General features: G+C 38.0%; 1 protein-coding gene across 8 annotated transcripts in view; it reads right to left on the bottom strand.

The window, feature by feature from the left end:
- MPRIP (myosin phosphatase Rho interacting protein) overlaps window positions 1-16,904 on the bottom strand; it is a 218,085-nt gene extending 201,181 nt beyond the window's left edge. For 3 of the 8 annotated variants that reach the window (XM_051997448.1, XM_051997471.1, XM_051997478.1), the window contains exon 1: window positions 15,700-16,903. In XM_051997448.1, coding sequence (XP_051853408.1) covers window positions 15,700-15,819 — 120 coding nt within the window. In that variant the 5' untranslated portion in view covers window positions 15,820-16,903. Of the gene's footprint in view, window positions 1-15,699 lie in introns of all 8 variants that reach the window. The other 5 variants (XM_051997463.1, XM_051997455.1, XM_051997488.1 and 2 more) reach the window with 4 other exon arrangements.
- Between the last annotated feature and the right edge of the window lie 10,093 nt (window positions 16,905-26,997).

Here is a 26,997-nt window from a genome sequence, read left to right as displayed (position 1 = left end):
TTTTGTTTTACTGATGAGAAAATTGAAACCGAGAAGTCAAGTGGCTTGGCTAAGGTCACAACAAGTTACTGGAAGAGCCAGGGCTGGATTCCAGCACTCCAGCACTCCTTCCACTATACCACATTCATTATTCCCAGAATACTAGAGAAATCACCCATCTATGCCTCTAAAAGAAATACTTCCTCTGTCCCATGACTAAATAGGAGATGTAAGATTTGAAAGCAATACCCAAGTATTCATTTCAGCAGAGCATCATCAGAGTTCCTAGTCATTACGAGACATTCTAAACTGAAACATGATTTCCCAGGCAAGATAAATAGGAAACACACTTAATATAGCACTTACTCCCAGAAGGAAGCTCTAGTATCTTCAACAGGCTTCATATTGCCACTGGATTTCTTTTTCATCTACTTTTATTTTCACACGTCATTTTAGAGTTTAAAGTGATACTATGACCTCAAGGTCTTAAGATACTCTGGACTCTTCAATTCCAGTCTCCCTCCCTCTAATCCATTCTCCACATAACTGCCAAAATAATATTCCTAATCACAAGTATGACTATGACACTCCCATAATGAAAAGTTTTCTGTGGTTTCCTTACTGCCTCTAAAATAAAACAAAAGTACTTAAGGTTGCCATTTTTGAAAATTATTAAGATGACTTTTTCCTGGCTTGATTCCCTTTACCCCTCTTCATGCATTCTATATTCCAACCAAACTGGCTTGCTTGTCATTTCCAGAACTTGGTATTTCAAATTCCATCTTTATGGAATTTAATACAGGCTGTTTCCCATGAATGAAATGAACTCCTCCTTGCCTCTATTCCTTAGAATCCCTGGCTCCCTTCAAGATGCAACTCAGATACCAACTCCTACAGGAAGTACTTATACATACAAATACCCCATTAGTGCAGGGAAAAGCATTTCTTTAAATAATGATGTATAATTTATACATTTATTTGTTAACACGTTATATCACATAGTAGGCCATAAGTTTTTCTGGGTTATGGATTTTTTTCCTTTCATATTTGAATTTTCTTTACCCAACATAGTGTCTTACACATAATCTATATTTAAGAAATGCTTCTTGATTAAGGGTTGGTCTACCTAATCCAAAGTTTCTTAAACTGTGGATTATGAGCTTACCTGGATTCATGTAAATTAATATGGGGGTTACAAAATTATGATTTGTTATCAGTAAATATTTGATTTGTATACCTATTTTATATACTTATATACCTGGGGTCACATAAAAATTTCTCTGGTGAAAAGGGGTTTGAAGTGGAGAAAGTTTAAGATGCCCTGAGCTAATCTCTAAAGGCAGCTTTTAGTTCTAACATTGTATGGTTTACTAGTCCCATTTTACGATGGGGAAATGGGCAGAGAGAGTATAAACAATTTTCCTGACACACAGCATACCTGTGCAATCAAACTCTATCCCATCCTTCAAAACCCAGCTCAAATGCTATCTCTTTCATGAAACTTTATCTGATTTCTACTGGTGGAAATGATTTTTTCCTTTCTCAAGCCTCAAAGCACATTTGGTTTGCAACTCTCATTCACTTGTTGCAGTTAGTTGCCCAACACTGAACCATAAGCTTCATAAGATGGAAGAACACATGTGATTTAATCTACTCCCCATTTCCCACCAGTGTTTATCTAACAGCAATCTGCACAGAGGTGATGCTAAAATTATTCATATATTGAAGATCACATTCCAGATCTCCTAGTTACAATTATTTATGTCTATTTAGCATTTTTAAGTTTTATGAAGAGCTTTACCATGACTTGTAGGGTCATTACCCACAAGTGAAACTGTGCAAATGTTATTGTATCCATCTGATAGACGGGGAAAGCAAGACATAGTAAGTAAGTGAGCTGTAAGTAAGTTTTAAGGAGGCAATTTGAACCCAGACTTATACCAAGACTTCCATTATTTCCACTATAAAACATAAAGCACTTTTTTCTGGTATAGTCACCTTCCAAGGTATGAACAGTAAAAAATATCATGTGAGAGGAAAAAGTCTAGAAATTAACTAAAACCCAGGGAAATTTTGTCAAAATGCAATTTTAAGACATTTCACAAATACAAAAGCATGACTACTGCTCAAATTCCTTCCTGCCCTCCAAGGATTCTCCAGGCAAGCCCTACAACACAAGCCAACTTTCAAAATCTCTCATCATCTGCCAGCCCCCATCATCTCTGCAGGAGGGGAACAGCCAAGAGTAAGCCCTAACCAGAGTCTCAAATACAGCTAAAGAACAGTAGCCACCAGGAAATAGACTAACCCAGAGGAAATTCAAAAAAAAGGAAAGCCAAGAAAAGTAAGGGATAGGGAGGGAGCTCTGAGTGGGAGGAAGGAAGTAAAGCTGGTCAAACAGGAAGATTCTGGGTAAGAACCAGCATTCCAAGAATGTTTCCAACAAAGGCCACCTGTGCAGAATACCAAGTAAAGGCACCAAGACCACAGCCCAGATAGCAGGTCCACGAGCTACATCCCTTAATGAAAACAGCAGTCCCCAAGTCACCAGAAAATTTCAAGTCCTCCATATTTGGAAGTCCAATTCTTCTTATTTCATAGACTGGGCTAAACCTACTCTATGAAAATCACTGTTAGACATTTCAAGCCATATGAGGATGGATAATTCAAGGTTCTTGTACTCATGGAACTAACATACATATATATACATATAAGCAAATATTCTAAGACAAATTCAAAAATAAAGCATTCTCCACTGTAGAAGAGATCAAAGATATGAATAGCTTTCAAAAAAAAATTATAAGTATCAATCACCACACAAAAATGTGCTCCAAATACATAAGTCATTGAATTTTTTTAAGTCAAAACACAATAGGTCTGCTTGGAAGGACTTGTATGAATTGATGAAAAGCAAAATGAGCAGAACTAAAAGAACTATTTATACAATGACTATAAGATAAAATAAATGCAAAAGTCTAAAAATTCGAAACTGAATGCAATGACCAATCACAGGGGACTGATGATAAAAGTACGCATCTCATCCTTTGTCAGAAATGATGGATTGAAAATACAGGATGAATATATGTTTTCACACTGTTCTTTAATGCTTATTTATCATAATAAGAGGGCTTTTGGGGAAGAAAGGGAGGACAATTTTTAAAATGTAAAAAAGATCAGAAGGAAGTTCAGAAAAACAAAGCAGGGACATGTTGGAATCACCAGATCAAATTTAATATATATTTAAGGGAAATTAATATTATGTCATACAGATTTGCAGTGTCATATACAATCCATTTTCCTTGTTCTTTGTACAAAAAAAAAAAAAAAGTCCATATATGTTGATGTTTGTCAATTTCAAAATAATGATTTTTTTAAAAATCTCATTAAATTCTGAAATTTCACCTCATACCCTAAGATGACAAAAGATAAAAACAATCAAAATTGGAATAGTTATAAAAAAGGCAGGAAAACTTAATACCATGGGCTTGGAACTTTGAAGTAGTCCAACTGTTCTGGATTTCAACTTGGACATCATGTAATTAAAATGACTAAGTATTTCATACCCTTTGACCTAGCCATCCCACTCCTGGGCATATTCCCCACAGAAAGTCAAAGACCAAATCAAAGACCCAACATTTACCAATAATTCATGGCAATTTAAGGCTTTGTAGTAGCAACAACAATAACAAAAAGCTGGAGTCAAAATTAGAGCAGAATGCAAACAGTTTGAAGAAGAAAAAAACTACAGCAATGAATTTAATGAGATATTGTGGAGTATGAAATGATGAAAATCAAGAATTCAGAGAAACAAGGCAAGATTTGTAGGAACTGATACAGAATATAAGCGAACCAAGATCAAACTAGCTCAATTTAAAAAAAACAGTAGAAAGGTTCCAGAAAGCAGAAAATGAAACATACTTTATTCCTCATGGCAAGGAGGTAAAAAGATTAATAGTCACACACACACACACACAACACACACACACACTCTTTTATTTATGTGCTCTCCTATTCTCATCCCTCTTCCACTTGACAGTCTTTCAAATATATGAATGTAATTCTAATGTATGACACCTCCAGCAAGTCCTCTCTAAGCTATACTATTGGATAGTCCCAGAAGTCCTAGGATCCTTGAATTTAGAGGCAGAAAGGACACAACAGATCAAACAACTTGTTGGGGAAGGAATGGTCAGGAGAGGCTTCATGTAGGGAGTCAGCAATAAAAATAGGGTTTTAAGGATAGATAATATTTCAACAGGTGGGGGTCTGGGGAAAGTGCCAGGAATTAGGACTGGTAACGCTAACTAAAAGATGGGAGAGCAAAGCAAATTAAATGAACAAAATGAACTTGTCTCAGGCAGGATGGGGGAAGTAATGGGAGACTGCATTACAGACAGATTATAAAAGGCCTTGGATGACTAAGAAGTCTAGATTTGGGAGCTAGAGCCCTAACTAATCATTCTACAATTCAATGTTGTTGTTCAGTTGCATCCAACTCTATGACCCTGTGGGACCACAGAACGTCAATACTGTCCATGAGGTTTTCTTGGCAAGGATACTGAAGTGGTTTGCCATTTCCTTCTCCAGTAGATTAAAGAAAACAGAGTTAGGAAAAGTCATGTCTTCTATCAGACTCATCAACTCCCCTCTGATCTATTCTACATATCACTGCCACTTGTCCAGGGTCACACATCTAGTTAAGTATTTAAGACCAAATTAGAACTCGGGTGTTTCTGACTCTAGGCCCAGTGCTCTATTCATTAAACCACCTAGTTGCAATTCAAAAATGAACTTAAAAGGGGAGGGAGGAAGGGGGAGGGAGACGCTGGGGCCTGGAGTTGAATACTGGCTCAACCAAAAAGTGACTGACTGAGACACTAAACATTAGGGAACAAAGAGAAGCAACAAAGTTGTTTGTATAAAGCAGACTTTGTTGGTTAAGTTTTGTTGACTCTGCCCCCCTCCCCTTTTTAAAATTCTTTTTTATAGGGGATAGTTTTCTGGGAAGGGTAGGAGATGATATACAGGAGTAAAGACAAAGACAGTTTCATTTTTGCCTTTGGAGACCCAGTACACATAGTGTAAGTTCTAAATATGCATTTGTTGAAATAAAAAAGAAGGAAAGAAAAGCAGGTCGACAACAGTAAGCTGCACAACTACATCCTTTGGCCAAAAGACTGAGCTATTTCAACTGCAACACAGCAGAGTTCCAGACTCATATCTTCTCATCAAATCCCCTCTGATTCATTCTACACATCACTGCTAAAGCAATCTTGTTGGTACACCATGTCAGGCTAAATGGTGTGCTCAAAAGGGTACTGGATTTGAAGTCACTTTAACCAGTACATATTAAGCAACTGTGTTCCAATTAGATGTAAGGTAATTTGGTGGCCACAAGGTATACAATAAATCAAAATAAAACATTCTCTGCCTTCTAGGAGCTTCTATTCCGTCTCTATCTCTGTCTGTCTGTCTGTCTGTCCCTTTTATCTGGGTTCTGTGCCTTTAGTGCCTGGATGATCTAGGGCACATCTGTGCCCTTTACATCTGTGGGTCTCTTTATGGGAGGGAAGAGAAAAAGAATTCTACTGGCCAATTCAAGGTACTTGAAGTCACTATATATTTTTGTCTCCTAAGCCAATATGGGAGGCTGGGAACCCACTGAGGAAATACAAATAATTAAGGGGGAAAAAAAAAACTGCTGGAGAAAACAAAATTTAATCAGGGAGGAAAGAATGTTTTTAAAAATCCACAGGAACAACTTCTATGTCTTCTAAGACGATGGCCAAATAATATCAAAGTCTACAAATTCTGTTTAAATGTCCACTGAATTTTTATAAGGCATTCTCAAAGCAAAATTGGGGAATGGGTTGAAGGAAAAAAAGAGCAAAAACGCTAGGAGAGGCAGAAGGGGAACATTGATTTAGGTCATTGAGTGAATAGAACCTGAGTGAAGACCAAATGCAGAGGAAATTGGGATTGCTGGCAAAATCACTGTCTCCCACTTTCAAGAGAAAAGCCTTCTGAAAAAAATCTCAAGAAGTCCAGCCTAATCTCTCCCAACACAGAAGTGCCATCATTTCAGAAAAGAACAACCCTAAATGTTCTCTGAACACTTCATTGTTTCTCTGAGAACCACAATTCAACTTCTTAAAGAAAAAAGGTAAAGTATTTTAAATGATCAGAATACTTTCCCAATACCATTAATAACAGTTCAATAATTCAGATAAATTTGAAAGTAGAAAAGTATCTACTATGTGCCAAGTATTTTGCTGTGTTTGGAATACAACTAGAAAAAAGAGAGGTAGTTCCTACTTTCTCTTTTTTTTCCTGAGGCAATTGGGGTTAAGTGACTTACCCAGGGTCACACAGCTAGGAAGTGCTAAGTGTCTGATGCCAAATTTGAACTCAGGGTCCGTGCTTTATCCACTGCACCATCTAGCTGCCCCAGTAGTCCCTACTTTCAAAGAGCTCACATTCAAAGATGGGGAGACAATACATAAAGGAAAGTGTGGCTGCAGGGCACCTGGGAGGCTCTTACATACCAGTGACATTCAAGATATTAAGCCCTGGCAATCCTCAATTTTGCCAAAAGGATTAGTGTTGGTAACCCCAATTATTAGTAAGTCTTCAACTACATCAAGCCAACAAGTGCTTATTTAATTTAAGTACCTTACTATGTACCACTGTGAACTAATCAATGGGAATAAAAAGAAATATAAAAGCTGGTTCCTACTCTTTGGAAGAGAATACATTTAAGTGAGAGAAACAAAATGCAAACAATTATAATATATATACAGAAAAATTTGAGACATTAGATGGAAGGCACTAAAATTAAGGACTAGAAAAGGCTTCTTATAGAAGGTATAAGTTTAGCTGAGACTTGAAAGAAGTCAAGGAGGGCAAGAGATAAAGAAGAGGGAGAGCCAGACAGAGGGGACAGTTTTATTCAATGAAAAGCCATATGATTTTACCTAATGTAAAAGGGTTACACTTTACTTGTTCCCATATATACTCTCATTATCAAACTGATTAAAATTTAAGCATTTTTAGTATTTAAAAAAAAGCCCAAAAAAACCTGTCAATTGTTTCTCTCATTAGACTCATAAAATTCTCTTTATAATGGTTTTATCTCCATAAAATAAAGGAGTTTGCCAAAGAAAACTTTTTCCTCACTTTCTTTGTCTTCTCCATAAATTCTTTATAGATCTTCACAGACTGAAGTTAAACTTACTCATGGTGTCCTTTACTCAACTGAGAGAAGCACTCCTAGAATATCAATTACAACTTTTACACTTATTGTCTGTTTTTAAAAAGATAATAACAATTTTTTGTGACCTCTGGAGGAAAGGTTTTGAAATAGATATTACACTTTTCACCATGGTCAAAAACTTTTAAATCCCCTAAAAATCATTTTGGAATATATGAACTCTTCAGCAATATTAAGCACAACATATAGATATATAGATATCATGACTTGACAAACTTTTAAATAAATGCAGCACTAGCAACAGTAAAAATAAAAATAATTAAGTAACAATAGACATAAGGCATTTAAAGTACAAAAAAATTGCACATAATTCAACAATGAATCACAAATAAATCTATAAGTACAAGAATGAATCCTTCTGCTTATAGGTTGTATTACTTTAATTCTGTTTTGACCTATTGATTTTTCTATATCTGTACCCAAATTGGTTGCAGTCATAGGTATATTACCAATATTTTAAACTTTTTATATCTTGTCTTCTTAACCTAAGGGATTCTACATTGTTCTAAATTATTCCATCATTGTTTTGAACTAGGGTCCCCCTCATTTTAGCTAAAGTTATTGGGCTTTTTCTAAGAAACTACTTTCTCAGCATTTCTCTGTGTTGATTGGGGAAATAAGTTTGGGCTTCAACATTCAAGTTGCTACTTCAATGTAGCAGTTTCTTTTTTAGCACCTTTTAATAGTTCTTTTGTATCAAGCAGATGATGTCTCATTTCTTTTATGCACAGAGCTTCTGTTCTACTTCACTTTTCAATTCCTTCTTCAAAAGAGGCATCTTACAATAGAATTTTTCTATCTAATTATGAAAAGTCTACTTCATTTTTATTCCAAAGATCATCAGTATACTCTGATTGCCAAAGTCTTTCAGCAAAATTTTTTCATCTTTCTTCAATACTTGATAACTGGGACCTAATACCATGACTTGTATCCAACATTGGTTTTCTAGATATCAACTTCCACTGATCGAAAAACTCTCTTCTCAATTACATCTGACATATTTATGATCATCTAGCCCACATTTATAACAGAAACTATTTCTGCTGTATCTTGTGGGTGTCCTTGGATAAAACTGTTGGGATCTGATGATTACATCATTCTACTACTAGACAACCTCCATCCTTGGCTATCTTCATTTTCCAATGCTGATTCTTTGGAATTTAACTTGTCATACATGCTGAATTTCTTTTCAAGTATATTTACCATTTAGATGGCCATGCAAGCTCACAGTCATGATAAAAGATAATTCTATTTCTTCATTTGTACTGTCTTGATGGTGGTCTTGCTTCAAGCTGTTTTGACCTTTGTTCTCTTCTTCAATCTTACAAACAACAATCTGTCCATTTCCCCACAAAAATTTTTATAAACATTTGTCTTCAAATCCACATTAGGATTCTTTTATTGTACTTCTCTATACATGAGAGAATGCTCTAATATTAGTCAGCATTGTTTCTCCCTCCTGGGAATGCTTTGCAAGGATATACTGTACACTCATAAACTCCCCTATATCAATGCTACTTTCCTGTACAGGTGAGCTCTTCTTTTCTTACTCAAAAACTTTTTCTGATCCCCTTTTCCATTCCATTCCACTCAACATTCTTGACTAACTCCTCTTTGTAAAAGAGTCTATAAACAGGTATTGTTTCCTATTGTTAATATGTCTGGCATTTTTCAATGAATAAATTGATTCCCCAGACCTAACTTTACAATGAATCACTTTGCAGTCCCCCCCAATCCTCTATACTTTTTCTAAGTTTGCTCCTAAAATTAGGCAACTACTCTAACTTCAAGCTCAAAAATAATATAACATACATTAATATAACAATCATGTTTTTAAGTTAGTGCTAACAAATTTACATTTACAATGTACATGGCAAAAGTAATCAATAAATATACAATTTACCCATGGAAAAGGGGGGGAGAGAGAATAAAAATACCAGATATAAGGACTCAATAAGCTGAACATGTAACAAGGTTATAAAGAGTCACATAACCAACTTCAATTATAAGTTACTCCTAAACCTGGTACTTCACTCATTCACATATTTCACTTTATTATTCTGAATTCTAGGGTGATACAATAGTGTCTGCATATTTTTTAATTAACAAAATTATAACTTCTTTCTCATTATTATTTAACAAACTGGAAAAACCTTCCCTCAAACATTTTTCCTATGTACTAAATCCCTTAATCTCTTAAAATTAAGTATTAATACAATAACAGCAAGATTATGTGATGATCAACTGGGATGGACTTGGCTCTTCTCAACAATTCAGTAATTCAAGGCAATTCCAAAAGACATTGGATGGAAAATGCCAAATAATTATGGAGACTGAATGTGGATCAAGGCAAAGTATTTTCACTTTTTTGTTTGTTTTTTCTATCTCGTGGTTTTTTTCCCCTTTTGGTCTGATTTTCTTTGCACAATATAAAAAATATGTTAATATGTTTAAAAGGATTGCACATATTTAACCTATATCAGATTCCTTGATGTCTTGGGGAGGAGGAAAGAGAAAAAGAGAGGGAGAAAAATTTGGAACACAAAGTTTTAGAAAAATGAATACTAAAAACTATCTTTACATGTATTTGGAAAAATAAAATACTATTAAAAAATTAAAATAAATATTAAAATTACTAAATAAGCAATTAATTAACAATGTCATCAATAATTACACAAAGATAAATAATTATACAGGCAAAATGTTTTACTTAGAAAGTTCATAGTCAGTTATTTTACATCTTCACTGTAACTGTGGGTTCCTTACTTCTGAAAACACAGTCTCACCATTTAATTCATTCAATAAACCAAGCTCTTCAAGAATTTTCTTCATCCTTTTTGAAAAATTAAGATTAAAATAGTTCTATCAAGAAAAGCCTCTCCAGGTTTTTCTTTCTTTCCAACTTCTTTCCAATCTTGAATAAAAAACAATCTTTTAGCTTCTATCAATAGTATAGTACCTCTAAAGAGAGAATCTCTCCATCAAATTCTCAACATAATGTTTCTTTGTTAAAGTAAGTTAAAACACATATATTAGATCACTTGGCATTTAGGGGATGGGGAGGGGGAAAAGGAGAGGAAAAATTAGAACACAAGATTTTCTAAGGGTGAATGCTGAAAAGTTTTAATTTAAAAAATAAAATTAGTTAATTAAAGCTATAACATTGTTCAATATAAAAATTAATTAATTAATTAAAACACCTCTCCGAAGAAGTTTTTCCTCACTTTCTTTCTGTCTTCTCCACAAACTCCTCATAGCTCCTTACAAATCAAAATTAAACTCACACACATTTTCCCTCATTCCACAGGAAGAAGCACTTAGAACTGTAACTCTTAAAGAGACCTTAACAGCTTCTATTGGTCCCTTAGGAGGGACTCTTGAAATAGATATTATGCTAACTTTGATAATCTTGGGGTATAACACTAAAGCTCCCCAAAACTTCCTCCTCAGTGATGAAAATAGGATAACCTATAAAGTTAATTGATAAATCGGATACAATATTTCCTCCCTTCTTAAAACTAAAACCAAATTCCCCTTCTCAATAAATTTCAAAGAGTCCTTATTACTTCTAGGATCAAATATAAATTCCATTGTTTAGGATCTACAACCCTTCACAACCTAGCCTCAACTTATCTTTCCATGATAATTATACACTGATCAACTTCCTGGACTTTACAATCCAGTCAAACTAGCTTTCTTGTTGTTCTTTACAACTAGGGCATTCTCCCCAGGACATACTCCATTTCTCTCCATCTTTATATCAGCTGTTCCTCATGGCTGGAATTCACTCCCTCCTCACCTTTGCCTTTTAGAAGTCCCTTGATGCTTCCAAAACTCAGTTCATCTTTCACTTTCTACATAAATCCTTTCTTGAACTCCCAGCTTCTAAAGCCCCTTTCTTCCCCCAATTTATCCCCACCCAAATTACCTTGTAGTTATCTTTTACAGAGTTTTGTCTTTTATGTTATTATATGTATATTCTCTTGTGACATAATATAAGCTAACTGGGGGCAGGAATGGTTTCATTTTTTTTTTTTTTATCACTCTTGCATCCAGGACAGAGTAGGTACTTAAATGTTTATTGATTGATTATAAGAACTATGACTACTAACTCACCTTTCTTTGGCAATAACCAGTCAAAAGCTATTAGAAGAAACTAGAAGCAGTGTATAATATAGACAGAGTCAGGAAAACTCAAATCCAACTTCTGACACTTATTCTTAACTTAATCGTTGTCTTCCTCAATTTCCTCATCTATAAAGGGGAGATATAATAACACTTCTCTCCCAGACTTGTCATGAAGATATCATAAGATAATACATCTAAAGTGCTCTGTAAGCCTTAAAGTGATATATAAATGCTTGTTATTATTAATATTATTAAAGAGGTATCCCAGATCATTTCTTCCCTCTCAATCATTTTCAATCTCTCCCTTTCAACCAGCTCCTTTATGTCTCTCCAATCATGTCTTTCCAGATATAAAAATAACTTCCCATGGCTCTTCCAGCTTTTGCCAGCTACCATTCCGCCTCTCCCTCTCACCTCAGATACTAAATTCACTGGAAAAAGCTGTCACTACCAAGAGCTTCCACTTCCTCACTTTCCATTCTCTCAACTCATCTGTGGCTTCAGTTCATCGAAACAGCTTTTCTCTCCTGGCCACCAAACTCAATGACTTTGTTTCAGTTCTCATCATCCTTTATTTCTCTGCTCATCCCCACACTCTCCTTGTTTTTCCCTTACTTTCATAATCATTTCTACTTACTTGTAATCTCCCCAATCTTCTCAGAGAGAGAGAAAGAGAGACAGAGACAGAGGGAGAAAAAGAGAGGAAGAGGGAGGAAGAGAGAAGGTGGGAGAGGTAGAGAGGGGAAAAAGAATAGGGGGAAGAAAAAGAAGGGAGACAGAGAAACAGAGAAACAGAAACAGACAGATAGAGATGGATCCAAGGGTTAGTTCTTAGTGCTTTTTTCTTCCTCTCCATCCAAGTAGATGCATTTACTATAGTGAATTTGAAATGCTAAATGATTCCTAAATCTCTAACTCTGGTTCTGGCTTATCCATATTATTATCTCTAACTCCAGTTCTGACTTATTTTCTTTCTCCACATCATCATCTCTAACTGACATCTCCATTTGTCTATCTACCATCTAAACCACAATGTGCCCCAGAATTCATTCATTCAGAGATCATAGCTTCAACTTTTCTCCCTATTACAGCAAAATTCACTCAACCCTCACATGTTTGAAACTTTGGGGCTACATTTAACTTTTTTCTCCTTCATCTCATATCCAATTAGCTATCCCTATCGTAATGATTCCACCTCTTCAACATCATTTGGTACTCACCCTTTCTGATTCTTTCTATTCTTATCAGACTAGCACAGGTCCTTAGTATTCCTAATAGGCCTTCCTAAAAGACCCTCAATGGATAGATCATCTGCTCTATAAGCTCTAATCTATCCTTTGTATCAGTACCAGGAAAAAAAAAATCTTTTTTACACCTAATTCTGGTCATCTGTGCTCAAAAATCTTCAGTGATAAAAAAATAAAAAATTAAAAAAAAAATCTTTAGTGGTTCCTATTGCTTATCTTTTTGGGTTTGCTTTTAATATTTTTTTAATTACCCCATGAAGTCACTGGCTTTTATTTTGAACTTTCTAATTTTCAGGGTATTGTTACTTGGACAAGTCCTATTGCTTGTCAAATAAAGTTCAGATTCCTCTGTCTGCCCTCAATAAACTGCCAACTTACTTTCTTTTTTTTTTTAATTTTATTTTATTTAATAATGACTTTATATTGACAGAATCCATGCCAGGGTAATTTTTTACAACATTATCCCTTGCACTCGCTTATGTTTCGATTTTTCCCCTCCCTCCCTCCACCCCCTCCCCAAGATGGCAAGCAGTCCTATATATGTTAGATATGGCCAACTTACTTTCTAGTTTTTTCACATTTACTCTCCCTCTGATCTATCAACTTGCACTGTGTTCTGCCTTGGCTGAGAGCCTAAACTGTCCTTTCCTTCTTTGCCTGCTGATGACTGATCAAAGTCAACCCAACGTTCTCAGCAAAGCCTTTCCTCATCCCTCCTTCCCCTTCACCTCTATCTTCATCTTACCCTCAAAGAATCTTGCATTGTAAATCTTGCTTTGTAACTTTGTGAATTATAGCTATCTGTTCTACCCTCATTCTCCTATTGGACTCTCAGTTCCACTAAAGGCAAACACAATGTTTTACATAAAACCAGTATCTTTCTGACAGCCAGCAGATGCATACAGAAAGTGCTTAATAAATGTTTGCCCCATAAATGAAGAAATGTAAACAAACCAATCTTAGGTACATGGTAGAATTTTTAAAAAGGTCTCCCTCCATGCTTCCTGGGTTCCCCCATCTGCAACAGGAATTATAACTAGGTCACTATGACTGGAATGCATGAAAATGAAGAACAACAAAGTTTGCTACCAGATCCTGAGGCTAAATGGATACATTTAATGGGAAGTTAAATGGGAAGGAAGAGAAGAGAGAACATAGGAGAGAAGGTCAAAGACAGTACTCACTACAATTTATAGGCAGGAATTTATGGGAGATAAGTAGAAGACTCAAGGCTTCAATTAATACAAAAAATAAAGCCTCACACCACCTCACACAGCTATTAAACCGCAACATTTCTGTCAGGCTGAATAGGAAGAGCTCTGATTGAACTGGAGAATCAGGAAACCTAAATTCCACCTGAATGTGTAAGGCTGAACAGTCACTTCTCTTTGGACCTTAGTTTCTCCATTTGTAAAATGAAGGAAGTGATCTAGAGCATTCCTACCGTCTCTTCCAGCCACAGATTTCTCTAAACAAAACATCTATGAACTGGGTCAAAGAGTATTTTCCCAAGCTAGAAGAAATCTCTGGCCCTCACTAACAAAGATGCCCAGATTTTAAATCAAAGGCAAGCCCTTCCTCACTGAGATCTTAGGAAGTAATCCCTGCTGGTATTGGGGGGAGAGATGGGGGGGGGGGAGGAGAAGAAGAGGGAGGAGAAAAAGGGGGAGGGGGGGAGGCAGGGGAGAGACCCAGGAAGAGACAGAGGATGTGTTTGAAGGAAACAAAGCAAACTGGGTCAGACAGGATCAGAATCTCTAGCCTGGGCCTGATTCCTCTCCTCTTTCCACCCTTTTCCACTCTGTGATCAGGGCTGATATCAAAAGTCCACCTCCCCACCCCCAAACACTGACTCTAACAAACCCAAAATGGGCAAGTGGTTTGTTTTCTCAAAAGTAATAAAAATCAAGCATTTTTTTTGAGTCTCACATACACGGAAACCAATCCCCAAAAATCCATGAATCACATCACTAAGCTATGGGAACAAGAAAGGATGTTATTTTTCAGCATACTTCAGGATTCTCCCTTTGTCCAGACCCTGTCTATCAATTACACTTCCCGCTCCTCCTCTTTCCCCCACAAACGCATATTTTTTCTGTTACATTTTTTTCCATATTAGCCTTGAGATTTCATTACCTCCCCCAGCAATGTCTGACATCTTTTCCATAATAGGATTGTAACCAGGCCATTAGAACTTGGGATGGGTGGGGGTGCTCCAGTATCACCATTTGCTCTGTATTTCCCCTTCCCCCAACCTCCCCCCAAATCTGTGTTTACTAACAGCTGTGAATGCCACGGCCTGGCCGGTTTATTTACATACAGACAGCGGTAATACTCAGAACAATCTACTCTGTTTTTTATTTAATTTTTTAAAAATCAGTTTAAGACATCTGAGAATGTAAACTTCCTCCGAGAGCAAAGATGCAGTTAATTACAATTAAGACATTTTTCTTGGTTGCTTGGCGATATAGATATAGATATAGATTTATAACGACTTTTGGCTCTTGTTGGCATTTTTTTTCCCTTTTAATTCACTCTTTTCCCCTCTTAGGGAAAATCCCAAAGCCATTTTGCAAAAACACAACCCCCTCATCCACTGGCCTCCTTTTTCCCCAAGCTCTGCCATGGTGGGCTTTGCTTTCCCTCCCCTTCCACAAATTAAATTAAAGCAAAGCAAATCCATGACCCCTTTTTAAGCCTCTTCACAAATCAAGTCCAAGGGCTTCTCCATCGCTTAGGTTGAGCTTTAAAGATCCACGCCACAGGGACAGAGGAGGAGGGGGAAAACACGATAAGTGTGTGGATAAAATAATGGAGAAGGCCCAAAGCTAGGCAGGATGGGAAAAATAAAAATAAATAAATAAATAAAAGCCAAAGGCTGACAGCCAGGGAGCCGAATCCATGAAAACCTCGCTTGCAAATTAGAGACGGAAAAGAAAAGCCATCATAAGGGAAAGAACATGTGCAAGGGCAGCGGCTGAGATCACAGACTTGGGCGGGTGGGGGGCAGGGGATGGGGGGGGGGGTTGACCTCCTCACCTCTGATATAAAATTAAGGAAAGCCTAAAGACTCACCTGGTTTAAATCTTCATCATTGAGTAAATGAGATTCCCGGGGCTTGAAGCAATTCTGACACTTGCTTTTGTTGAAGATGTTGGCCTGAAATTTCCGGCAAGGGTTCTCCTTCGCGGACATTTTTCGGGTGTCCGGCCACTCTCTAGAGCTGTCCTCTTTACTTCAAGGAAGAGGGGACGGAGAATGCCCCGGCGCCCTGACCCTCGCCCTGGCGGGTTCTCTTTCCCAGGAAGATCATCCAAGGAGCCCGCGGGCAGGCGATGGGGACTCAAGAGGGAAGGAGAGGGAGACGGAGGTGGGGAGGGGCCCGAGAGAGCCCAGCACGGTTTCCTCTCAGTCGGGTTGTGCAATAATATCCTCGGATCGGCTGCGGGCTTTGGCAATCCAAGGGCTGGACGTCTCAAACCGGTCCCCACTCACTTTGGGGACATCCCAATTTCCGAAGACGCGAGGAGAGGGTAATGGGGGGGCAAAGCCAAAGACATAAAATGTGGGGTCGACCTAGGCACTGGATCAGTCACCGAAAGAAACGTGCAAACCCATATCTCTTGTCCCGTGAAAAGCAACCAGACTAACCTATACCACTCCAAGCAGGGAGAGATTCCAGGGACGCGGTCGTAACGCCTCTCCCTCCACGACCCGGTGGAGGCAAGCCTTGGGGGTGGGGACAGTCCCCCGGATAAGGCACGAATGCAAGGCGGCTGCGGGCACTGGGCCCGTCCGTATTTCAGGGCCGGGGATTTTCCATGCAGAAAAATCCAGATGGGAAGCTGCCCGGAGGAATGGGGTCCGAGGGCCCGCCAGCAGAGACTGAACAGGACGGAGAAATACAACTCCCACCCTCCCCCCTCCCAAACCCCCCCCCCCACCTTCCCAGCAAGGGCAACGCTGCAGGTGAAAAAAATGCCGGTTCCGGGGGGTCCCCCTTCAATTAAGGAACAATCCCCAGCCGCGGCTTCCCAGGGCTTCTCCGCTTGCACAGCCACCTCCGCGGCCGCCTCCTGGTTTTAGCTCGCCCATGGACGCATCCTCTGAAGCTACGACTCTTCACTCCGACTCATCTGCGAGTCCCAGGTTATCCAGAGAGAATCACTGCATGGTTCCCGGGGAAAGAGTCCTCCCCGCTGGCACCCGCCGCCGCTCCCCTTTGCACTCCCGGGCAGTTGCAAATGGTAGCCTAGCGTCTCGCGCGTTCCTGGGATCGAGCGAGAGAGGGTGGGAGTGGGGGAGGGGTCAGGGTTAGCAGAGGAGGGAGGGAGTTAGAAGAGGGGGGGGAGTCAGTAGGGGCCGGGGGTAAATGGAGCCTCGCCCCTTCTCCGATGGACAGCCCGATCTGACCAATGATGGTGGCCCTTGCTTGCTAACAAAGGAACGCTTTGACCAATGGGAACCAAGACGGGGGGGTGGAGAGGAAAGAAACCGAGTGAAAGCGCTCAAGAGGTAGGTAACTTTAAAAAAAAAAAAGAAAAAGAAAAGAAAAGGTGGGGGTGCTGGAATGGGACGCTCAGGCTCGGTGGATTGGTGAGTGAGTCCAGCCTTCTTTCTTGACAGCTGTTGGGATTGGGTCAGGAGCCAAGGACCGGAGCGGGGCAAGCCTAAGGAAAGAAGGGAAACCGTGCTCTTGAAACGAACGTTTGCAACTTCCCCACCCCGTTGCATACTCAATCAGGGTGGGAAGGTAAAAGGCATGGCATGTAATGAGCATTGCATTAATCATTCAGCAAACATTCGCCGAACCCCTGCTGTGTACCAGGCTCTGGGCTGGGGAAAAGTTGCCTTGTAAAGAAGAACGTCATGTCTTTGCTGCCCCGCAAAAGTGACTGGATAGGACATGATCAGGTACAACCTGCTCAGGGCAACTCTCCTAAACTTCAGGGGAAAATGCATTTATAGACTGAGCCCTTCTCCTTCCCTCAAGTTCTCAGTACGCCAAAGGTCCTCACTCTTAAAACTAAAGCTGAAGAGCCTCCGTCAGCGGTCAGTCCATTGATACAAATAAGTTACAACAAAGGCATTTTCTGAAATAGCCCAGCGTGAAGGGTAGTTTAACAACAATAACCACAATGACGACATCCCTCCCGTAAAGCTGAAGTCCGCTCCTGCAAATCACCAGAATGAACGCTTTATAAACTAGACAAGGAGATGGGCACTTGGGGACCCTTGGGGACAAGGCAACTCAAGACTGAAGCTGCAAGCGAAAGAGCTCTGGGAATGACTAAGAACCACTACATAGAATGCCCAATCCCTCTATTTTTGCCCGCCTGCATTTTGGATTTCCTTCACAGGCTAATTGTACACTATTTTAGAGTCCGATTCTTTTTGTACAGCAAAATAATGGTTTGGACATGTATACTTATTTAGTATTTAATTTATACACTAATATATTTAACATGTATTGGTCATCCTGCCATCATGGGGAAGGAGGGGAAAAACTGGAACAAAAAGTTTGGCAATTGTCAATGCTGTAAAATTACCCATGCATATAACTTGTAAATGAAAAGCTATTAAAATTAAAAAAAAAAAAAAAAGTGATGCTGCAAGCTCACCGGGTCCTTTCTCCTATTGTGGTGTCCTCATGCTGTGGTCCCTACTGGGTTCCCTGGGCCTGCTCCTCGGGGCATCTCAGTTCCTGACTGCTGGAACTCATTTCCCCTCATATGTCAGGAGCGATTCTGCTCAATCAGGTTTGGCTCCTGTTTTTTAAAAGTTACCAGGAGGGAGGGTTATTCTCCAGCCCACCAATGACTTGCTGCCCTCTAATTCCGCCAAATTGTTTGGAGGATTTTCTTGCACCTCTTGGAGAAGTATGAAATTCCTCTGAGGAGTTGGATTATTATAGGATACAGATGGAGCTATAGGATCATCGATATTCAAATGGAAGGAATCTCAAAGGCCATTTAATCCAACTCTCTTGCTTTCCCATCCTGATTTTGGAACCAGACAAATTCTGGCTCTAACACGTGTATCAACTGTATAATCCAGGGCAAATCAATTAGCCTCTCATTTTGGTCAAACTCAATTAAATATGGTCCTGCAGGTCTATTTTGACTTAGAAAGCCACAAATCAATATTGTCTATGCAATATTGTATTTTTTATTTACTTCATTAAAATTTTCATAATTATATTTTAATCTGGTTCTGACTACACTAGAGAATTTTGTAGAACATTAAGGATGAAGATTGTGTCTAGGTAACTCTCTAGAATGCTAAGTTGCAGAGAAAATACTGACCTGCATTAGTGAAGGGAGTTTCTTCATCCAGGAGTTTCTGTGTCTATGAAATCATAGGTCTGTTGGAATCTTTACAAATTGTTAAGTCATTAGAGTTGATAAAGACAATAATTATCTAATTTAGCATGGTTCAGTACCCTTGATCTGATCTTACAAGGAGATGTTTTGGGCCAGAACCTGAAACAAGGTACTAAGTAGAACTAATTGATACAATGCTTGTGTTCATACCTTTACTCATTGGAGTTTACATGTTTGGGAGATTTCAAGGTTTAGTATGAGATATCTGAATTCACACCTCCCTTGAAGCTTTTAGGGCCAGAGAGAACTATGGGAGAAAACCCATAATCCTACTCTCTAATATATAAGAAGAAAGCAAATGCCCAGTTAAGGGAGTTCAGCTGAATTACATTGGAGAGGAGCACGCTGGGACAGACACAGAGCACTCTGGGAGAGCCAGAAGCCCTCTCTCAGAGGCAAGAAAGATTCATTACAACTTTTACCTTGGTGCTGGCTGGAGGCAGAGTCAGAAGCAAAGGACAAAGCTGCAAGAGCTCTTAGAACCAGGAGAAAGAGAGAGGCCTCTAAGAAAAACTAACTGGGCTATATTGAAGGACACAATAAAAGATTTGAACTCTCAGCACCTGGCTGCATTTGGATGATTATTACTTTCAACTGAAACTAAGGCTGCCTCCAGAAAACTTCCCTGAGAAATCTGCTTTCTCCAGAGAGAACTATTATTTTAAAGAAGAAAAACACAACATAGATCCAGTTCTTATCACTAGCCCTAAGACTCTGTTACAAGCTATGATTAAGCCATTCTCACTTTTCCACTCTCTAAAATCTTCAAATCTTTAAAATCACTCAGGTTAACTTCATTGGTTGAAATGGACAAAGTCTAAAAGGGAGAAGGGGGAGGAAGTGCCCCACATCTCTATATTCTCTTCCTTGGTGAAATGTATTCAGTCCTTGCAAATCATGTGGAGTACACTAAGTTATTGGTTATACAGGTTTGATCCAAGTACCTAATATATGCCATTCATAGTCTGAAAGACAACCTTGTATATATAATATATATAATTATAATACGTGTTTCATACTATATATAAAATGCATCATAGCATAATGGAGTCATATAAATAAATATTATAGTAAAAACACATTATATACATTCCACAATTATATATACAGAGCAATAAATACTAGAATAAACATCACAAAGCAAAAATATATGATTAGCATATGCAGAACATTGCAGCCAATCTATACATCAATACTACATTGACATTGATGAAATATAGTTTGCATGTGGTTGTGAAATACACACGATCATCAATGTGTTTCATCTCTATATAAATAATTATCTCCTTCATTTTTTCCCCCAAGTAATGACAACTAAGCCTTTTCATTAAATAGTTCTGGCATTCCTACCATGATTTCCTAATCTTGTGGATAACTATCAACATAGACTTGTATGTTGATCCTAATCCTATGGCCCTAATCCTGAGCTTTTTGGTAGGTCAAGCTGGCTACCACAGTCTACTGTTGGTACACCCTAGGAATCTCTACAACTAATTCAACTCTGGACTGCTAGGATTAATTTGCCCCAAAATCCCTGAGATGATTCTGCTCACTTAGGTCTGGCTCTTTTTAAAAGTTCCAGGGGAAGTAGTCCCCTGCCTTTGATCCAAAGAAGATCTAATGAACTTCAAAGGATGCAGAGGATGTTGGATTTCCCTCTTTACCAGCAATGTCTTTGCCTCATCTTCAAATTAGTTGTGTCTGCACTGAAAACTAGAGATAAGCTAGATTTAGATCTTAAAAAACCTAGCTAAGAATCTAAGGGAATTTCTTGGATATTCTATGAATGGAGGAAAAGGATTTCTAGCAACCAGAAACTGTGAGTTAACCCTCTATATGTGATCTTTGAACTTAAGCATGCTATCCCCTAAAATCTCTATGTATTTATGGGATATTATTCACAAACTTTTGAAAAGATGTTTATATCCATCTTTCTTACAATACCACCTCTGTGAATACTGCTCTTGAAAACCTGCATGACTAAAATAATTCTCAACTGATAGTATTTGGAAGAGAAGCACAATGGTAGAGGCTGGATTACATTAAAGTACTTTAACTATTCAGGGTTTTTTTAAAGAACTCTCAAGGAGACATACAGTCTTGCATAAAAACATACTATTTGTCTGTGAAAGTGGAGAAAAAAATTAGAATAAGAATTCCCAGAGCTTATATGGGCTGCATGACATTGGTAGAATTGGTATTCTGTCAAGGAGTCAGTCAAGGAATTCAACCAAGTATATTCCAAAAAGAGATGGGGAGAAGATGAATATGACATAATCACAGAGAATAGAAAGTATACATAGGACATTGTGGTATACAACCTGAACTTTCTACAAACTCTGCATTTAGACTGCTGGATAACTAGAAAGCAGTATCTGTCAACTTAAAACATTACCTCCCCTCTCCACAACTTGACATGAAGTAGAGACAGATCAATGGATCTGTTATCTTGTGAATTCCTTGCACATCAAGGTTTCTTAGCAGAATCCTATTACTTGGACAGAGATCTAGGCAACAAATTAGCATAATATTGGCACTCCTTTCTGTCAAAGATTTCTCTCTCTCTCTCTTTCTGTCTCTCTCTGTCTCTGTCTCTCTCTCTCTGTCTCTCTCTGTCTCTGTCTCTCTCTGTCTCTGTATCTCTCTGTCTCTCTCTGTCTCTGTCTCTCTCCCCCCCTCACTTTCTCTCTCTCTCTTCCTCTTCTTCCTCTCTCTCTCCCTCCCTCCTCCTTCCCTTCTTCTCTTCCTCCCTCCTTCTTTCTTTATTTCTCCCATACTGGAAATACAAAAGCCCACTCACAGTCCTGATCCCCTTGTTGATCAGCATAGTAACTTTGCTCTGTTTCTAGCCTAAGCCAGTTTGCTTAGCAACTCCTTAATCTTGGGGGCTCACTACTTTGGTGCCAAATTTAGAGCAGACTTTGACTTGACCCACTGCAGTTCACACTCTTAAACTCAAGCAATCCAATAGCCTCGGGCTCCCCAGTAGCAGGGATTCTGAGAGTATGCTACTACACACAGCTATCAGAGATTTTCTGATCCGAGGTCTCAGCTAAGTTAGAAAGTCTATTAATACACATTAGTTATAAATCTCTATAATGGAAACTATTTCCTTCTCCAAATTCTAGGAAATGTAATAGAAAATAGAGGAAACTCACCCATTTACCACCACCACTCTTCCTCTTTTTCTTTTTTTTAATTTAATGGTAATCTTTCAGGAACCTCTGGGTAGAAAAAAAAAAAAATCTAATCTTAAATTGAAAAGAAAATTCCAAAAAGAATGGTGTGAGAGTATACAAAACCAGGATAATGGTCCAACCTAGATCCTTTCATTGCTACACACGTTACAGTAAGGTGAAATCAAGGCCAGTCTTATAACAAGTATATCTTATATACATGGTATGTATGTATTTAATGATTCTTATCCCTGTTTTTCAACTATATAGATCCACAGAGAAACTATTTTTTTAAATGGCAGTCTTCCTCTAGTTCTTTTTATATTACATGGTTATTAATGCATATAAGAGGTCTCTAAAGGGAGACAAAGACTGTGGGAAGAAGCTGGTATGTAAAGGATCTGTACCTTTATCATGTTCCTATCCCCAATTAATTACCCTGGAGACAATGGGAACTCTCCCCACTACCATCCTGACTGAGATCTAAGGCTCTCTCCCTTGGTTGAATTAAATTATCTCACTGCCAATAGGAAACCTCATTCCATCTGTATCATCTGGTATATTCTTAGATGTATATTTTTTCTTTTGGCTATCTATTTACAAAAATGGTTTCATTAAAGGTTCTCTACATGTATTCATTGTAGAAATGTTATTTAGTGAGAAAGTGAGTCAAGTCATATGTATGTATGCTTTCACTTAGAAATTACTTCTCAGAGACTAACAGTTTTTAAGGGAGTAAATAGATTAATTCTAGTCCAGTACCCCCTCTGCCTCAGGAGGGCAAAATAACTGGAGAAGAACTTGGAGAAGAGTGGGAGGGAGGAGATTCTAGGATGTCTATTCTTAACTCCCTATGAGTCACATCTAGATACACTTATGTGGACATATGCCCTAGACAGGCAAAACACTGCATATCCCCATACGTACTATACATTATCAATTTATACCTTATTATGGTATATGGTATAAGATAACTGATTTAAATCTATTTTCTGCCTGGCCACTTTTTAGTTTTCCTAGTAGCTTTTGTTAAAAGATAAGTCCTTATGATAATTTGAATTCTTGGGTTTATTACCACCAATCTGGTTTAGTGCATCTGCCAAGATTATTTCCTGGAGTGTGGCTACTGTTTATGCTATAATTTTTTAGAGCCACAGATAAGAATTGGATGAAGGTGAATACCAAAGATGGATGAGCAGCTCTGAAAAGGGCTGGACAACCCTTCACACCAGAGGTGATAATCCTCAATGATACTTTTACACCATTTCTAATAAAAGTTATTTTTGACAGCATGCTATTGAAAATAAAATGCTATAGTCCTTGTGTTTTTGTTGTCCTAACTGTGTAAAATTTTAGTTATTTTCAAATTATTTTGTTCCATGATTCATAAACCATTTAGCATCACCAGGAGAGTATTAATATTTAAAAGATGGTCTTTCTCTAATTTATAAGAAATCAAACCATTCTCCAATTGATAAATGGTCAAAGGATATGAACAGACAATTCTCAGATGAAGAAATTGAAACTATTTATAGACATATGAAAATATGCTCCAAATCATTATTAATCAGAGAAATGCAAATTAAGACAACTATGAGATACCACTACACACCTATCAGATTGGCTAGAATGACAGGGAAAGATAATGCGGAATGTTGCAGGGGATATGGGAAAACAGGGACACTGATACATTGTTGGTGGAATTGTGAACACATCCAGCCATTCTGGAGAGAAATTTGGAACTATGCTCAAAGAGTTATCAAACTGTGCATACCCTTTGATCCAGCAGTGTTTCTACTGGGCTTATACCCCAAAGAGATACTAAAGAAAGGAAAGGGACCTGTATGTGCCAAAATGTTTGTGGCAGCCCTGTTTGTAGTGGCTAGAAGCTGGAAAATGAAAGAATGTCCATCAATTGGAGAATGGCTGGGTAAATTGTGGTATATGAATGTTATGGAATATTATGGTTCTGTAAGGAATGACCAGCAGGATGAATACAGAGAGGACTGGCGAGACTCACATGAACTGATGCTAAGTGAAATGAACAGAACCAGGAGATCATTATACACTTCGACAACAATATTGTATGAGGACATATTTTGATGGAAGTGGATTTCTTTGACAAAGAGACCTAACTGAGTTTCAATTGATAAATGACGGACAAAAGCAGCTACACCCAAAGAAAGAACACTGGGAAACGAATGTGAACTATTTGCATTTTTGTTTTTCTTCCCGGGTTATTTATACCTTCTGAATCCAACTCTTGCTGTGCAACAAGAAAACTGTTCGGTTCTGCACACATATATTGTATCTAGGATATATTGTAACCTAATTCAACATGTAAAGGACTCTTGCCATCTGGGGGAAGGGGTGGAGGGAGAGAGGGGAAAAATCGGAACAGAAATGAGTGCAAGGGATAATGCTGTAAAAATTACCCTGGCATACGTTCTATCAATAAAAAGTTATTTTAAATAAATAAATAAATAAATAAATAAAAGATGGTCTTTGTTGACATGTGACTAATTTGGGATTATTGAAAACACCATACATTTCCTCAAATTCAGTCCAAATCCTATTTAATTCTAGTAATTGGTACATAATATGTGTTGATGGAGTAACTGAATAAGTTGAATATGGACAATATACATTTTTAATCCATTTGATTCTTCTTGTATGGATCGCTAACTTATTTTTTTGAATGACTTCATCTCATTAAGGGACCCTTATAGTATTCTGCACATAGGTCACACCAGGACCATCTGAAAAACTTCATTGTCTATAGAAATTCCTTTTCTTTTTGGACATTGCACAGGACATCTTCCTTGACACTGGTAAACACCTCTGGCAAGTATCTATCTCCCTGTTTTGTTTTGGTTTTTTGCCTAGTTTGATCTTGATACTCAAAGGATCATTGGAGAACGTTACCTCTGTAGTTACATTTATCAAAGAATCATATATCATTTTAACAAAGAAAGGCAATATGATGTAGTTGTTGTGAGGAAAATGCTTTAGGAGCTTCAAAATACTAAACAGATGTGAACTATAATTATCACATGCAAAAAAAAAAAAAGCTGATACAGCTTTTAAAGCTGCATTTTACTCTTCTGGGTCAAATGCTTTTTTGTAATCAACAAACAATGAAAACAATAGTCTTCTATTTTTTATCTCTCTTAGTTAATTGTATAAACATGTGGTCTATTGTAGAAAATCATTTTCAAGAGCCTTCTTTTTTTTCCATACAAAGTATTCTCATAAAGATTTTCTAGAGATAAGATGCCAGGTATATGGATTAGTAGTTAATAATAGTTTGATTCATTTCCATAATAATGCCACCTGGGATCTTTTCCATTCTTTCGGAATCTTCCCTTCTTTGAAAGATTTTGAAAATCAGTCCTTGTTTACCTTTAAATTTGTCACTTCCAGCATGAATTTCTTTTGCATATTTTTGTTCATCTCTGGTAATCCTTTCACATAATATTTTGCAAATAAATGTTAGAGGGAAAACAGTCTGGCATAGGCAGTGGCAGGAATGGCCAGCAAAAGTCACTAGTTCTGCCTCATCCTCTCTAGAGTTACTAAGTGCCTCCTTGAAGCTTATCTAAGTTCAGGATAATTAACTGCCAGACACAACCCTTAGAGTGAGTTGTTCAGAGGATATTCCTGCTCTCACTGATAGTGTGGCAATCCATGGGAAATTTTACCCCTTTGTGTAGGGAGAAATTTTCCCTTGATATTTGCTTTACATTCAGCCCTAATTAAAAACTTTGCTATTTGATTTATGGATTTTTTGGTCTGTTGTTATGTACCCTATCATGACTAACAATAAAAGTAATAATAATTAAAACTTTTATTGCATATTCTGGAATCACTCTCTCAACTAACAGAATTTGGATTCTCAGAGTATGATGCCTACTTTTTCCCTCAGAATTTTACAAATAACACTGAGGGGTTAGAGGATTTTTTAGTACTATTACTTATGAGCTCCATCAGGTACATTCCCCCACCATCATTTGACCAGTTAATATCTCCCTAATAGTAAACAACCAATTAATACATATTTTTTTAAACAAGACTATATATTTACTGAGAAAGTATAGTGAATATTGAAATGCTCCCAAAATAGGAGCACATTTTCTGCTCTAGGACTTTGGTCCTTGTGGAGAGGAAGCTCAAACTTAGTGGTTGCTCCCATTGACGCCACCAACTTTACTTCCAGGTGTGTGGCAAGGCTGATAGATTAATGGCTCCCTTGCTTGTCAGATATGGTGTCTTGACTGCCAGATTTATTCAGACAGGAGGCTGGCTCCTCATCTGACTGAGCTCATACAGCTGCCAGCACACTTTGTTACCAATCCTTGTTGTTAGATCTCTGATCTTCTGATCTTTAGAATTTGAATGTTCGTAACCTAGTCCCTTTTTTTTCCTGATAACTCATTCATTCAAGACCAAGAAGAAACAGAGGTATCATGACTTCATAGAAACAAAACAGCCAAGTGGGGAAGGGTTCCTCTACCTGGAATTATTTCGATGCTCACAGACAGGGAGCGAGGAAAAGAGAAAGACAGAGATAGAGACTTAGAGAGACAGAGACAGAGAGAGACCGACAGACTGACAGATAGAGAGATCATCTGTATACACATGATACAACTATATCAGTTCTAGCTCAGCAGCCAATTAAAAATCTTTTGGTTACTTTGTAAGAAAGTTAACAGAAAATGGTCACTAGATACTTATAAATGCTTTGATATTGGGGCTAGACGTGAGGAAGGTTCCTTTTTTTTATGTTTCCAAAAAAGCTAACCAAGTCTTTATGT

The sequence above is a fragment of the Antechinus flavipes genome, chromosome 1, assembly GCF_016432865.1.
Source record: "Antechinus flavipes isolate AdamAnt ecotype Samford, QLD, Australia chromosome 1, AdamAnt_v2, whole genome shotgun sequence".
NCBI lineage: Eukaryota > Metazoa > Chordata > Mammalia > Dasyuromorphia > Dasyuridae > Antechinus > Antechinus flavipes.
The sequence above is the reverse complement of the archived record's forward strand: the minus strand, read 5'-3'. Positions and strand labels throughout refer to the sequence as shown.